Source organism: Erpetoichthys calabaricus, chromosome 4 (genome assembly GCF_900747795.2).
Source record: "Erpetoichthys calabaricus chromosome 4, fErpCal1.3, whole genome shotgun sequence".
NCBI lineage: Eukaryota > Metazoa > Chordata > Cladistia > Polypteriformes > Polypteridae > Erpetoichthys > Erpetoichthys calabaricus.
The window spans coordinates 247,784,717-247,800,972 of NC_041397.2; the positions used below are offsets into that span (position 1 = coordinate 247,784,717).

At 39.1% G+C, this 16,256-nt stretch overlaps 1 protein-coding gene across 2 annotated transcripts in view; it reads left to right on the top strand.

Annotated features, from left to right (window-relative positions):
- The first annotated feature begins 5,663 nt into the window (after positions 1–5,663).
- pspc1 (paraspeckle component 1) overlaps positions 5,664–16,256 on the top strand; it is a 177,448-nt gene continuing 166,855 nt past the window's right edge. For both annotated transcript variants that reach the window (XM_051926187.1, XM_028800573.2), the window contains exon 1: positions 5,664–6,209. In XM_051926187.1, coding sequence (XP_051782147.1) covers positions 5,679–6,209 — 531 coding nt within the window. In that variant the 5' untranslated portion in view covers positions 5,664–5,678. The remainder of the gene's footprint in view (positions 6,210–16,256) is intronic.

The following is a 16,256-nucleotide window of genomic DNA, read 5'->3' on the forward strand; positions in this document are numbered from 1 at the left end:
CAGGACCGACGTTGCCTACCCCTGCTCTAGCACACCCTCTAGGGACTCCAAAAAGGGTGGGTACTCTGAACTGCTGTTCGGTGCATACGCACAAACAACAGTTAGGACCCGTCCCCCCACCCTAAGGCGGAGGGAGGCTACCCTCTCGTCTACCGGGGTAAATCCCAATGTACAGGCTCCAAGTCGGGGGGCAATAAGTATACCCACACCCGCTCGGCGCCTCTCACCGGGGGCAACTCCAGAGTGGTAGAGAGTCCAGCCCCTCTCAAGGAGATTGGTTCCAGAGTCCAAGCTGTGCGTTGAGGTGAGCCCGACTATATCTAGCCGGAACCTCTCGACCTCACGCACTAGCTCAGGCTCCTTCCCCTTCAGAGAGGTGACATTCCACGTCCCAAGAGCCAGTTTCTGTAGCCGAGGATCGGACCGCCAAGGTCCCCGCCTTCGGCCACCACCCAACTCACACTGCACCCGACCTCCTTGGTCCCTCCCATAGGTGGTGAGCCCATGGGAAGGGGGACCCACGTTGCCTCTTCGGGCTGTGCCCGGCCGAGCCCCATGGGTGCAAGCCCGGCCACCAGGCGCTCGCCATCGAGCCCCACCTCCAGGCCTGGCTCCAGAGGGGGGCCCCGGTGACCCTCGTCCGGGCGAGGGAAAACACCGTCCAAATTTTTTATTCGTCATAGGAGGTCTGTTGAACTGCACTTTGTCTCATCCCTCACCTAGGACCAGTTTGCCTTGGGTGGCCCTACCAGGGGCATAAAGCCCCGGACAACAGAGCTCCTAGGATCATTGGGACACGCAAACCCCTCTACCACGATAAGGTGCGGTTCGAGGAGGGGTGGCTCCTAGAGATGCTATGCTTTTTTATAGTGTGGTACCTAGAATTGCTCAGAGTACTCAAAAAATTGTTTCACTAGCTTGTTATAGAGTTTAAGAACAACATTTCTGTGTTTTGTAGCTTTTACAAAAGAGTTGTTTTACTTGCTGTTTTTTTTCTTGTCAGCATATTCCCTAAAAGCTTAGAATATATAACCACAAGGGGGTGCAATAGACACAGCAATACTCAACACAAGTTCAAGTCCAAATAAAGAATTTTTATTTGTCTAAATATATTCCTCATTCAAGTACCAGTAAAAATAAACCATTCACAATCCTCCATCCTCCTCCAAAATAGTGTTGTCCACTACCTCCTGACTCTGACTCAATTAAAGTGAGGCAGCAGGCTTTCTTTTAAACTAGTGTGGTAGGAATCTTAATTAAAGAAACTTATCCTCGAACAGGACAAATCTGATGAAACCCTATCAGTCAGTAATCAGGCAGTAGAAAAGCTTGTCCATCAGTGTCATTTATTGCTCTTCAGCTAATGCTTGAACAGGGAACATTCTTCTACAGCATGATCAGAATGGCCAAAAAACAAAGAGTAGATGTCACCTGAATTTACATACAGTGTCAATTAATGCATACATTTACTCTGGTTGGTTTGTTCATTTACACATCAGATAACTTATAAAATGCAAGTCTGTTTTTAATTATACTCATTCTTCTTTTATCTATAGGTTTATCTATTATCCTTGAAATTTATGTGTATGTAACAACTGTCCAGTCCTGTTGAATACAGGCTATCTGATCTCTTAGTCATCTTTTAGTATATTTTGTGTATTACATTTTTGTCTCTGTTGTTCACTTGAACTTTATCTGGTTTCCTGATATGCCTGAACATATTTCTAACATTTATTAACCCTTTATGCTATTTCTTTAAGAAGAATGCTGTGTTACCCTAAAATTATTCTCTCACACTACACAGTCTCCTGTCCAGGTCTTCTGGAGCATTTCCATGTTGTGCGGAAACCATGGCAGTCTTTCCCTTGGAAGTGCCCTCTGGTGGCTCCCAAAGACAGGGCTGCACCTTAAGACTCCAATTCCTATGCCAGTCTGCAGGTGTTGATTGGGTTTAGTCATGAGGAACACTGTCACCTATCATGTGCGGGAGTAAACTGCTCCTGGTACAGTACCTGTTCACCCAGTCCATCCATTATGGCCTCCTGAATGAATCTTTCCTTTATTCCAGCCAAGACGCTTGTCCTCCCTCTCTGGCACCTACAAGTGTTACATTAACATTAAGCTACAAATCCTTTGCTTCCTGTAGTTCAACTTTTGACCATCTTGCATTTATAATATGCCCATCTTATCAATGTACACAAAACAATTATTTCCAAATGTGTGTCCATTTTTGAAGACTGTCAAGGTTGTTCTGAATTATTTTGTTCAGTGGAGCATTTATGTATTCTGTATTTTGTTGCTGTTAAAATCAGACCAAGAAGAGGTTTTATTGTAGATCTCTGAGAGCTTCAATTTATTACTGAACCAGAGTTTCTGGAGTTTCATTCAATTACTACAATGGCTTTTAGCCTCAGGATTAATTTTATTGGCAAAGTGGTGTTAACAGTGTTACTTAGAAAGCATAAGTAAATTATCAACTAGTTGATCTTTATTTTGTACATTGCTGCCATTCATACAATGCACCACAGTATAAAAGCACGAAGATGCTTTATAGCTAAACAAGGTTGTAATAATTTTTAAGATATGTATGTTGATCAGCAAAGTAAAAGAAACACGTGATAAAAACACTAGATACAGTATATATCATTAGGAGCATGAAAGAAGTACTGTATTTACCTGGCAAATTTTATTACAAAATAAGGCAAAAAATGAAATAGAGCTGCAATATAAATCTATAAAAATGAATACATGGCAACTGTGATAAGTAGTAGAAATAGAAAAATGTATATATGTTGGGCAGAGCTTTCAAACCTACAAGTCCAAATTAGTCCATTGTATAATGTGATAATTATAGTGCTACTCCAGTAAACTGGAGACTGTAGAAAATAGAAACAAAGGGTGAAGGTTGGTGTTTGGTCTGGTGCAATTGAAAGTTAGGACAAAGCCTTATTGTGTCATATGATTTGCTTTAAGTCTAGAGCTCCTCATTCCTGCTCAAATATCAGATGGATTAGCTTGGCATGAATTTTCCTTAGTTTTAATAATTATTTTTTAGTATGGTTAACATTACTTTGCAGTACACCATACTAATGTAAGACTTATTTGTCAGGGACCCAGGGTCAATAACAACTGGTGTCTGTTTTTGTCTATCTTGCTTTGGATTGTAGTCACAGTTTCAAGTTAACAGTCATTAGATGCTACTCCTGTTTGTGAAGATTGCTGGAATATGCCTACTAAAGATGTGTTAGTATCAGCTTTCATATATTTCATCACTCTGCCTCATTTCTTTGAAAATCCATAAACATAACTAAACTGTTTGAAACCACAATAGTTTAATTCTTTTCCCACATTACTGGCCTTAATTTTCACCCATTCCCACTTTTTTGGAATGTGTTGCAGGCCTGCAATACAGGAATGGATGTATATTAACAAATGAAATTCAGTTGACCAGACAAAACATGAAATATCTTGAGTACATAATGTCTGCAATGAAATAAAAGTCAAAATAAATTAAAAAATGTTTTTTTATTGCATTTTCCATACAATCCCAACTTGTTCTGATTTGGGTTTGTAAAATTTTGGATGAAATGATTTATTCAGTGAATTGCTTTTACTTCCTCATTTTCAAAAATTTGACCTTTACAGTATTGTTACAGAATCAGTACACAAACTGTTTTGTTGCTTGTCATAGCTTCAGCTGAAATAGTTCACTTCTTAACCATGCAATGGCTACAACAAAGGTTTCTTGGTTTGCTCCTTTTCAGGTTTTTTCTATTTTACCAAATTATATTTTTGGTCTTAAATTTTATCTGTGTCTTGATTCATCCAATTAGGACATTTCTTGTAAAATAAAAAATTAAATGTCACACATGTTACTCTGCATTTCTTCATTTCTAAGGTTTGTGATTTTTACAATTAATACATTTAATTTTAGTATTTAATATACATGTTCTATGTAGATATCACATAACAACAGAAATGATAATTATTTAGCTTGGTCTTTTACATTTTACTGAGAAATAATTGCCTGACTTTTAGCTGTGTAATATATTCTAGACTTGCTTTGGCAATGTTATTTTCAAAAGCAGATTGCATATTTATATATAACATTTTTAAATTCAATCATTATTTTAATAATTTAAATACAGTTTCATTCTCATTTTACCTTGTGATATATTTTGTCAGTTTAATTTATTGCCACATTATGCTGTGATTTAGCAAGTGAATGGTTCTTTCAGGTTTGTATCTGTCTGTACACTTCTGATTCGAAAACTGCTTTAGATATATAAATCTTCTAAATAAATAAGGTGCAACTAATGTTGATATTGTACTTAAAGTTCAGTTCAGTTTATTTTTGTATTGTGATCATATATTAAACAGTAAAACAAAAAATAATGAAGACGTCAGTTTTTTATTATGTCATCTATTTGCATAGGTCAATGACAATATAAACCTTCCCATAAACCAGCTTAAAATATTCTTCTCAAAGTTATTTTAATTGCTTTAAACAAATAAAACAAAATATGTAACATTAAAAATGACAACATTAAATGCACAAAGTGCATATGTTTAGCTTTTCTATTGATTAATTAATACATACAAGATAACTTTCATTTCCTTCTGATGTAACCCAAACCCTGTATTACGAGGGGCTTTCAAATATAAACAGGAATTTATGAGCTACACTTTATTTATTGAATAAAATTAAACGACTTAAGCACTATTTTTCTGTGTAGTCTTCGGCAACTGCAATACCCTTGTTCCAGCGCTCAGGAAGCTTCTTAATCCCAAGAGTACAAGTCTTTTGACTGCATGTTGACCCATTCTTGCACAGCGTCAGTAACCTCCTCGTTCGACTTGAATTTCTTCCCTCCTAAAAATTCCTTAAGTGGACCAAAGAGAAGATAGTCCCTCTCTGAATGATTTGCATCAATCATACACTAGACTGAGAGAGAGACACTCATCCTGATGAGATGGAATAACTTCTTCATTTGTCAAAAATGTAATAATAATTTGCAGCACACCACTATTGTGTACTTTCTGTTCCGACGCGTTGACACAACTGACAGGAAGGGGGAAATAGCAGCTAGCACTACTAACGATAAATTCAAACATGCATGTGTTTATCCAATGAGTCAGGTCTACCTTGCACTCTTTATAAGAACAGAGCTTGAAGATTCCTGTTTATAATTGAACACCCCTCGTACAAGACATAAAGCTTGTTTTTAGAATCTAATATTTACACCCAAATAAATTAAGATCAACATTTGTATTAAGATATTTTGCATAACTTAAAGTATTACTTTGCATAACAGTTATATTTCTAAATTAATACATTCAATCATATATGTTTGTAAATTCAACGTTAAGTTTTAGTTATATTGACAATAAAACTTCAATCAACCAAATATGCAACATCATCTACGTTACCAATTGATTCGTTTAACCATGTTGAAAAAAAGGTCCAAATGTAAGTTGGGTTAGTCTTGAATTTCATGTATGAAACTTATTTTGGAATTACCGCCGTAACCCTTTTTTTTTTTTAACTTAACGAAAATCGTGCAGAATTAGTGCCATGCAATTCCCCTATAACCCACCGTACTGTACCTGAAGACGCCATATGTAAACGAAACAAGTCACATGATCTTAGCCCGCGCTGCCTCAAAAGCACCACCCATATGCCATCGGAGGAGGGGCGTTCACGTCACACTTGCTGCAGTAAAACGGTGTTCTGTGGTAGCCATCTTGAGAAGCGAGCAGATTCTTTTAGAAAATCCTTTCGTTGTGAAAGTTACAGGAATTCCTACCGTATCGCGTTTTCTTTGCTTATTCTTATAATGGCAAATCGAAATTTAAAGCAGGTTAAAATTCAAAATAATTCAGGCCCTTCAAATATGAAAGGTTCAAAGCGTGAGTTCGAGACGTCCGAGCAAGCAAAGCTGCAGGATCAGGACCTGGCTCATCCAAACATGGAGGAAATAATGGCGACTGGCGGTGAAACCGGCGATAGGGAATGTATCGGGCTTACTTTGGATTTAAAAAATTTCAGGAAGCCCGGTGAGAAGACCTTTACACAACGCTGTCGTTTGTTTGTGGGTAATTTGCCCACCGACATAACAGAAGACGATTTCAAGAAGCTGTTTGCCAAATACGGAGAGGCAAACGAGGTGTTTATCAACAGAGATCGTGGATTTGGCTTCATAAGACTGGTGAGCGCATTGCATCATGAACTATATACATTAAATGTACTTTTTAGGCTGACACTTTTACTCCAGGCAACTCGTGACATCTGAGGTACTATTGCTTACGTTTCTTCCACTCCCCGGCAGGTGAAATGGCTTTCTCACGCAGTCTCAGTAGCCGGATTTGAACCCACAACCTCGGGGTTTGAAGGTCAAGTCGTAACTCCTACACCACACTGTACTCACTAAAGAGCAAACACACTTTCCCTCCTTTCGTTATCAAAACCCAATTAGTTCCTGTCAGTTATAAAATGTTTATATAACGAACATAATTATATACTTATATCTGCGTAGTAGTTAACTAAAAATCGATAATCTACAGATTGCAGTCGAATATTATTTATTTTAAAATGTTTTCTGTAATCAGTCATTTTCATATTTTTCCAGTGATTCATATTCTAGGTGAATACATTACTGTTTAGTTTTTCTTCAATATTAGTAGGCGTTTTATTTACTAAGAAATTGTGTTCGTATTTTATGCTTTCCTCATATTTGGCTCCTACGTTAAATGTCCTGCAATTTTTTTAGCATTAGCTAATTAACATGTATTTCATGAAATCGACATTTCTGATAATCTATTTTAAAACGCGCCATGTAACTATAATTGTATACAATGCTGGGTCACCGGTAGCCAGTACCTGTGAGAGCATCTTTAATTAGCTGCAGGAAAGCTAACTCTAGACAGGTAACCAGTCATTCAGAATACTCTTGCGTATGGGTTCGCGTTTTTGGCTGACCATGGTTAAGACAAATATGTTTGCTTGGTGATTGTGTAATACCTTGCCAAGCCAGTCCAAATGTGTCTAACTCGGCCTTAGCTAGACATATCTTGTTACAGTGCAGGGTATTATATGTCAGTGTTTTAACTTTCTCGTATAGGAAGAGTATTGGAATTCTCCAAAAATACACTTTAGAGATTTTGATAAATCTCGACATTTTAGACCTCCCTGAGTCTAAAGGTTTGGAATTGTGTGTGTGTGTGTAAACACGATAACTTGAGTATGCGTTCAGTTAGGTTAACAAAATTTTGCATACAAGTATGGTACAAAACGTGGATTTCTATCAACTTTTGGGCTATTTCTGCTAACTACCTTTTATTCATGCAGCTGCAGAGTCTGATTTATTCAACTTTATAATAATTGTTCAATGTATTTTTAATTTGATTTGTTGTAGATGGTTCTTTAATATACATATAGAAATAGTTTACTCCCCAAATATCCATCCCCATATCTGAGTATAGGAGAAATAGACCACTCACGATTTTTTTTGTAGTCAGAAGGGTTCAGATTCTGTTAGCCAAAAATGGTTTTAGTCCAATACCAAAACATGTTATGTTAATAATGTCAAGCAATTATGATGACTGGACACAAAGTTTAACATTTATCTTGGCTGTAAAAAATTTGGTATTTTATCCCACTGTTTTGCCTTTTTCATCCCCAGCACTCATTAAAGTTTTGTTCCATCTTTAAAAAGGGGGAGGATATTCATTGTTTATTCCTGTAAGCTACTTAAAAAGTAAAAAAAAAGAAGTATTTCATACTGTTGTACTGGAACAGAGTGCCAGCTGATTCTCTGCTTTTTTTGTCACTCTTTTGGATAGTTGTTATCTATTCTTAAAAGAACTGTTTTCTGTTAATACACTAAATGGAATTAATTTATGCCTTTGCAGGCTTTACATTTTTATAGGTTCTTTTGCAGCTGACTTTAAACATGCTATTTTGCATGGTGGAATGCCATATGAAAATGATGGTGACTTATATCCTAAGGCTGTTGCAACGTGTCAATACTGTTACATAACCTTCCCTTCAAAGTCACTCTCCCCAGCATGCGCTTCCAACTATTTGAAATGGTGGGGTGATCTTTCCTTCTGTTGCAACCATGTGGCCAGTGACAGAGGTACATCAGTATGGTTTCTGAGCTTTTCACTGTCAGATGGCACAACAGATGTTCAATGCTGTGCTGGGATGTGCTGCAATGGCGATATTAAGCACAGCACTTGTGTAATTCTCTGTCCATTATACAGTGCATCCGGAAAGTATTCACAGTGCATCACTTTTTCCACATTTTGTTATGTTACAGCCTTATTCCAAAATGGATTAAATTCATTTTTTTCCTCAGAATTCTACACACAACACCCCATAATGACAACGTGAAAAAAGTTTACTTGAGGTTTTTGTAAATTTTATTAAAATAAAAAAAACTGAGAAAGCACATGTACATAAGTATTCACAGCCTTTGCCATGAAGCTCAAAATTGAGCTCAGGTGCATCCTGTTTCCCCTGATCATCCTTGAGATGTTTCTGCAGCTTAATTGGAGTCCACCTGTGGTAAATTCAGTTGATTGGACATGATTTGGAAAGGCACACACCTGTCTATATAAGGTCTCACAGTTGACAGTTCATGTCAGAGCACAAACCAAGCATGAAGTGAAAGGAATTGTCTGTAGACCTCCGAGACAGGATTGTCTCGAGGCACAAATTTGGGGAAGGTTACAGAAAAATTTTTGCTGCTTTGAAGGTCCCAATGAGCACAGTGGCCTCCATTATCCGTAAGTGGAAGAAGTTCGAAACCACCAGGACTCTTCCTAGAGCTGGCCAGCCATCTAAACTGAGTGATCGGGGGAGAAGGGCCTTAGTCAGGGAGGTGACCAAGAACCCGATGGTCACTCTGTCAGAGCTCCAGAGGTCCTCTGTGGAGAGAGGAGAACCTTCCAGAAGGACAACCATCTCTGCAGCAATCCACCAATCAGGCCTGTATGGTAGAGTGGCCAGATGGAAGCCACTCCTTAGTAAAAGGCACATGGCAGCCCACCTGGAGTTTGCCAAAAGGCACCTGAAGGACTCTCAGACCATGAGAAAGAAAATTCTCTGGTCTGATGAGACAAAGATTGAACTCTTTGGTGTGAATGCCAGGCATCACGTTTGGAGGAAACCTGGCACCATCCCTACAGTGAAGCATGGTGGTGGTAGCATCATGTTGTGGGGATGTTTTTCAGTGGCATGAACTGGGAGACTAGTCAGGATAAAGGGAAAGATGACTGCAGCAATGTACAGACACATCCTGGATGAAAACCTGCTCTAGATCGCTCTTGACCTCAGACTGGGACGACGGTTCATCTTTCAGCAGGACAACGACCCTAAGCAAACAGCCAAGATATCAAAGGAGTGGCTTCTGAACAACTTTTAATGTCCTTGAGTGGCCCAGCCAGAGCCCAGACTTGAATCTGATTGAACGTCTCTGGAGAGATCTTAAAATGGCTGTGCAACGACGCTTCCCATCCAACCTGATGGAGCTTGAGAGGTGCTGCAAAGAGGAATGGGCAAAACTGGCCAAGGATAGGTGTGCCAAGCTTGTGGCATCATATTCAAAAAGACTTGAGGCTGTCATTGCTGCCAAAGGTGCATCGACAAAGTATTGAGCAAAGGCTGTGAATACTTATGTACATGTGATTTCTCAGTTTTTTTATTTTTAATAAGTTTGCAAAAACCTCAAACTGTTTTCACGTTGTCATTATGGGGTGTTGTGTGTAGAATTCTGAGGGGGAAAAAATGAATTTAATCCATTTTGGAATAAGGCTGTAACATAGCAAAATGTGGAAAAAGTGATGCGCTGTGAATACTTTCCAGATGCACTGTATGTGCCTCCACATTATTTCTTGGTGGTTTTCCTTCAAACTGATGCTGCAAATGGAGTTTCAGGTGCAAATCGGAGCTTTGAGATTTTCCCCCTTCTCAGCTGATCTTTAAAACCTCTACCATTTGACCAGTCCTTTGTCTGTATAGTTTTACCACTCTCTTCCCCCCAGAACCATAAATGCAAAACTCCACTGGCAACTGTGTATCAAGGCTAGTGGAACTTAGCAGATGGACAAGCGACGGTGGTGCTGCAGAGGTAGCAGTCTTTCTTTGTCGTCCTTCCTGTATTCATGCTGTAAATGACATTCCAGTTCCTGGATGTTAGCGTCTATACCAGGGGTCTCCAACCTTTTTTCCCCTGAAAGCTACTTTTACAAAATAAAAATGGTAGAGAGCTACTCATGTTTTGTAATGTTTATTCTCATAGCTTATTTCAACCCAAACGAACCGAATAAGCTTGTTTTGCCTGAACATTTTGAAAATGTTGGTGTCCACAGCTCACATTTTGCATTAAAACATCACAAAAAAATATTTAGTTTACCTGCAAGTGCATTTTGTATGTCTGTATGCATTTTCTAGTGTATCTCTCACTATTCAGTTAAAACATGAATGCTGTCAATTACAAATACACAGATGTTTTGTCTTGGTAGAGTAATATATTGCTGTACTTTTCTCCTATTGTATTATTAATATGTAGCCTTTGTCAGAATGCCTAATCTCAGACTTACCACTGTTTATAAGGTATTATAGTATATAACTTATTCCCACCTTCCCTTCTATATCTATATGCAATTAGGTGTAGTAAAAAGACAAGCAGGAGTTAAGTTACACATAAAATAATGTATTATTGATAATATTCATAAATAACAATATGCAAAGAACATTTGAATATTGGCAACCATACAGCCTGATTAAATGGTGATGTGTAGTTTCAGGTGGCACACAGACTTGTTAGTTACTTAAAAATGTCTCTAGTTAAAGCATCATTCAGCTTTCTTCAGAACAGGCTGCATTGCCTACCTCAATATGGCTGCCAAGTTGTGCTCTCCATTGTGTTGTCTTCTTTAGTTCATGGTGTGATGATCTTCATCAGTCTCTTATGGAGTCATTTAAATGTTCATCTGTCAGTCTTTTTTAGAACTTTGATTTCATGACATTCATGTCAGAAAAGGCAGACTCGCAGAGGTATGTAGACCCAAACAAAGCAGACATGTTCAGAACTGCTTGGTGAATATTCTTATCGTTATCTGGCTCTGCTAAGCTCCAGAAATGCTGAGAATGCTGTTGATACTTTAACTGCACATTACTTTGAAGGTTTACTAATATATAATATATAAAATCCAATGTCATACTGTCTGTCTGTATGTCTGTTTGCTTTTCACGAGAGAACTACTTAACAGATTTAGATCAGGTTTTTTCTGTAAATAGCTTTGAACATTCCGATTGATTTTGCGACTTCTCTCATTTCGCTATTTATCATAGTTTGCTTGCGGTACTGATTTATTTGCGCGAATCCAAGAAACACGCAGTCTAGGGGGAGGGTTCTCCTCACTCACTCGCCAGCTTCGGGCTGTGTTCCTTAACTCCGCTTAGCTAGCGAACAAGAGAACAATTGAATTCAACTTTGTTTGATATTTAAAATAAAGTGTTGCTTAAGTCTTGATGAGTTTGAGTTCGGATATTCCCTTAAGTGTATGCCACATTTAAAAGAGAGATTGGAATTCAGATTGTAGATCGTGATTTTGTGTTAAAAGGATCGTGATATAATTTTTTGGAAAGATCGCCCACCCCTAATTTGACTAATCAAGTTTTCTAATTTATGTAGGATTCATTAACCCTTTGGTGAGCTACTTGGGAAGGGGTTCCAAGCTACTGGTAGCTCACGAGCGACGTGTTTAAGACCACTGGTCTATACTCTCCAGTGACTCTTCGGAGTATACCAGTTCAAAGACTGGGTTGAAATTGATGCCATTCTTTTCAAATGGTACTTTATTTCAATTTCACTTCTTTATTTTATTGTCATGAGTACAAGTACCATGTGCAATGAAATGCTTGCTTGCGTGTGCCCTGCAGACAGTGAACATAGACAAAAAAAAACAATAAATTAATATAAATAAGTAAATAAAACCAGAATCCTAGGAATAAATAGAGACCGTGGCAGAAATATATGTGCAGGTAGCAGTGGAGGTGACACAAGGTTACTGATTGCTCATGAGTCTGATTGCAGTTGGGTAGAGATGTCAGATGCCCATGTCCAGCTGCTGTCGCAGTGTAGGGTTTTAGATTAATCAAAGCAAAACATTGAAAACCATAAGAATTAATTTAGTTAACAATGCCTTTATTTCATTTCATGTTACAAACACAAGTCACATACAATAAATACAGGCCAGACAGTTTAATAGGCATTGTGGAGGAAATGTTTAGATAAAGCAGTGAAATACAGTTGCAACAAGATTGTTTGGGGAAAAAGTAATGCAGTACAATACACCCCCAAAATTTGAGGGGGTTATGTTCCTAGAGCACCCGCAAATTTTGGATGTGGTTAAAAAAAATGCCTATTTTTATACTTTAAACCCTAAATATGCCCCCAAAGCACTTTAATTTAATTTCAAACTCCGCTTAATACATTAACTAAAACAAGAATGTTAAGGTAAACCTGTATACTGTATTGCTGTGTCTCCCTCAGTGCTAGAATGTAAAATACAGATGTTACCACTTTATGTACAGTACTGTAATTCATGCAAGCGCGTTTTCATTGCCAGAAGCCTTAGAAGATTCAGGGTGGCATCTTGGGGCTTTAACCCTTAAACTGCCACATACTTGGGGTTTAATGCATCCCTGGACGCCAAATACTTTTTTGCTGCGCTTTTAAGTAAACGTCACAATTCACAAAGAAAATGTGAAATTTTAATAAAACACATTTTTTCATGCAAAGAGCATCACAATTACTGCAACACTGATCATTTTACACACTGCTAATGAACTATAAAAACTATTTAAAAAAACTACTGGAACAATATGTACAAGATGCAACTGATGCCATGGATGAAATTAAGTAATTCACCGAACCACCTGTGCTTGAACTGGCAGCACGCAAGCACACAGAGGTAAACGCTGATGCTTGCAGGCTAGTCTAGTGCAGCGGCGCAATCCCAGGGACAGTGAGGCAGCAGGGTGTCACTCTTGGGTCACAGAATTGTACAGAAACACAGGAGATTGTAGAGACCGGAACTTTATTCAAACACTTCAAACAAACATGTCTCTTTCAGAAGTAAAATGAGCTCAGTATGCAGTTAGTTATTGATTAAAAGAATAGGCAAACATCATAGGGGAGCACAACAGGAGCAGAGGATGTCTGGGGGAGGAGAGAGAAACAAAGCAATCAGCCAAAAAGGATGGGCGTGGTTCAGGCTTTTAAGTATGCGTAGCGTTGCGCGAGAAACGTATCACGTGACAGAGAAGCCACAAGTAAGGGAGCAATGTGAAAGTATTCTATCAGCATTTTTTAAGAGGGATTTTGCTCAATGAATGTATGGCACTGCTTGATCAGCTCCTGCGTGCTTGCAAATGGCACTGGGAAACGACTATAGCTGCTTGTGGTGGTATAAGGGTTAAGAGGAACAAAACAGAAAACACAAGAACCTTCAGCTGGAGATGCATCACAGTCAATCAACAGCAAGGAGAAATGAATAATGCTGTAGCGGTCCGGTGCCGCTAAGATTCTTGACGGTGATTTATTTATTTTTATGGGGGGCATTCCAGGGACGCACCCAGCCTTGGACCGACCCGCACGCACTCACAAACGGAGACAAAAACTAAGCAAACCGGTAATCAAACAGCAAATTAAGAATGTAATGAAAACAAATGAAAAAAAATTAAAACAACGATACAACCCTTGTTCCCCTTACAGCGATTACACATTAAATACAGCAAAGCACCAACAAAACTCATAGTAAATCATGAAAAACATTCATGAAAAATAGCAACAGATGAAATGTAATGATGAAGATAGATAGTCCAGAGATCCACACGTTGAATGGGAATGTAAAGATAGTCCTACCGCTAGTTCCTGAAATGGTGAAGACGGGTGGACGGGTTCAGGAGCGCTTCTTTCTTTGCAGGATGGCCATGAATCCACTTACAGTCATCATGTACACAGGCAGACAGCAGACAATCGAGACGCCAAACAAGAAACGATCCAGGACAAAATGAATAAGTACAGGTAACCCAACAGAAGGCAGGCAGAGAGAGACGGGAACTTGAAACACAAATTACAAAAACGTATTTTTTTTTTTGCTTTTGGTCACCGGCCCCCTTTTTAAAAGCCACACTGACATCCTTTGACCCCAACAGCCCCAGTACCCTCGGCAGAAGACCAATCGGAGCCACTGCTGGGAGTTGCAGTTTCAAATGCTATTGGCTACTTTCACCATCCCAAGCCACATTTCCTCTACAGTTACTTCCTGTTCTCTCTACAGTACAGCATTGCCATTAAAATTGCGGAGGATATTTACGGTTTCTGCTAACAATTATTAGATAGGTTCTAAGGAAAAATCCGCGAATGACTGAGGCCGCGAACTCTGAACGGCGACTTTGCGGGGGTCTACTCTACACTGTAAATCTAAAGTCTCATTAAAAAATGCCACCAAGGAACCCACGATGTGATATTGTACATTTGTAGTTTTTGAACAGCCCAAGGAACCCACGATGTGAGCACAAAACAATGGTTAATTCAAATGCCTTGAACAAATCAACTTAATGTGTTATAAAACGTTGACAGCCCTTACTGAAAGTATGTATTGGATTAGATAACCTTTATTAGTCCCATTGGGAAATACAGATGCATACAGCAGCAGAAACATAAAAAACATGGAACATATTCACAGGACAGATAATATAGCCAATCAATCAATTAATCACTCGATACATAGATAAGAATAATGAATAATTAAATTTTATATTGTGCATATATTTCAATAAGGAATTTTAAAATAAACTTAACAATTGCCCTGGGAAAAGCATTGAATTGCCTGATAGCAGTGGGCAGAAAAGACCACCGGAGGCATTTCTTAGCACACCGTGGTAGAATGAGCCTTTGACTAAAAGTGCTCTAAGAGAGCACCTCCTGCAGGGGATGGCGGGGATTTTTCATAACGGTATCCAATTTTGCAATCATCCTCTTTTCTACAACAGCTTCCATTGTGTTCAGGGTTTACCCAGTGATGTGGCATGCTTGCCTAATAGGTTAATTCGGGTGTTGTGCTGCTTTTGAGCGCAGGTTGTTTCTCCAGGAGACTGCAGTGTGGAACAACCCCCTGACTAGATAGTTACTTTATTAATCCCAAGTGGAAATTCACATACTCCAGACTACTTTGGACTGATAGAACATTTCCAGTTTGTTGTTTATTTTTCCCCCAGGTATTTGTAGCTCTACACCACGCCCATGTTCTACCCCTGGATGGTGATATCTACCCCTGGATGGTGACAGGTCTGAGTCTCCTTGGTATTACTGAAGTCCACCACCAGCTCCTTTTGTCTTGCTGAAATTGAGTTGCAAATTGTTGTCCTCACACCATGATATGAAATCCTCCAAAAGTTTCCTGTACTCAGACTTGTGTTGATTATTAATTCAGCCTATGATGAACGATCATCTGAAAACCTCTGTAGATAGTGAGCACTGGTATTGTGCTGGAAGTCTGTTGTGTACAGGGTGAACAGGAAGTGAGATAGGACAGTTTGCTGAAGTGATCCACAGTATTACATACCACTATTTCTGACACACTGTCCCTCAACCTCACAAACTGCTAGTTTGTTGGTCAGGTAGTCCATGGTCCAGGAGAATGTAGGGGGCATCAAGATTCAAAGCCTTGATCTTTCCCCCCAGTTGATGTGGCAGAATGGAAATGTCGAACATTATCCTAACTTCGTCCAGGTGGGATTAAGCTCTGTGGAGCATGTAGATGCGAGCATCCTCTACATCTGTATGTGTCTGATAGGCAAACTGCTTAGGATCCAGATGTTCTGAAGCTAGGGATTGTAGCTGTATTAGGACCAGCCTTTCAAAGTTCTTCATTATGTATGAAGTAAGAGCAAATGGTCTGAAGTCCTTGGGATCACTGGAATATCCTTTATTTGGCACTGGGACCACACACAATGTTTTCCATAGCTGGGGAACTTTCTGCAAATTCAGGGAAAGAAAGAACAGGTGCTGAAGAACCAGCAGAGCTGACTGGCACATGCTTTCTGCACTCTGGGGATGATTCCATCTGCCCCTGAAGCAGTGTTTATGCAAAGTTTTCCCAGCTCTCTCCTCACTTGATCAGCAGGGACACACATTCCTGGGGGTATAGGGGTGCTGGACACCTCAGGTGTGATGTCT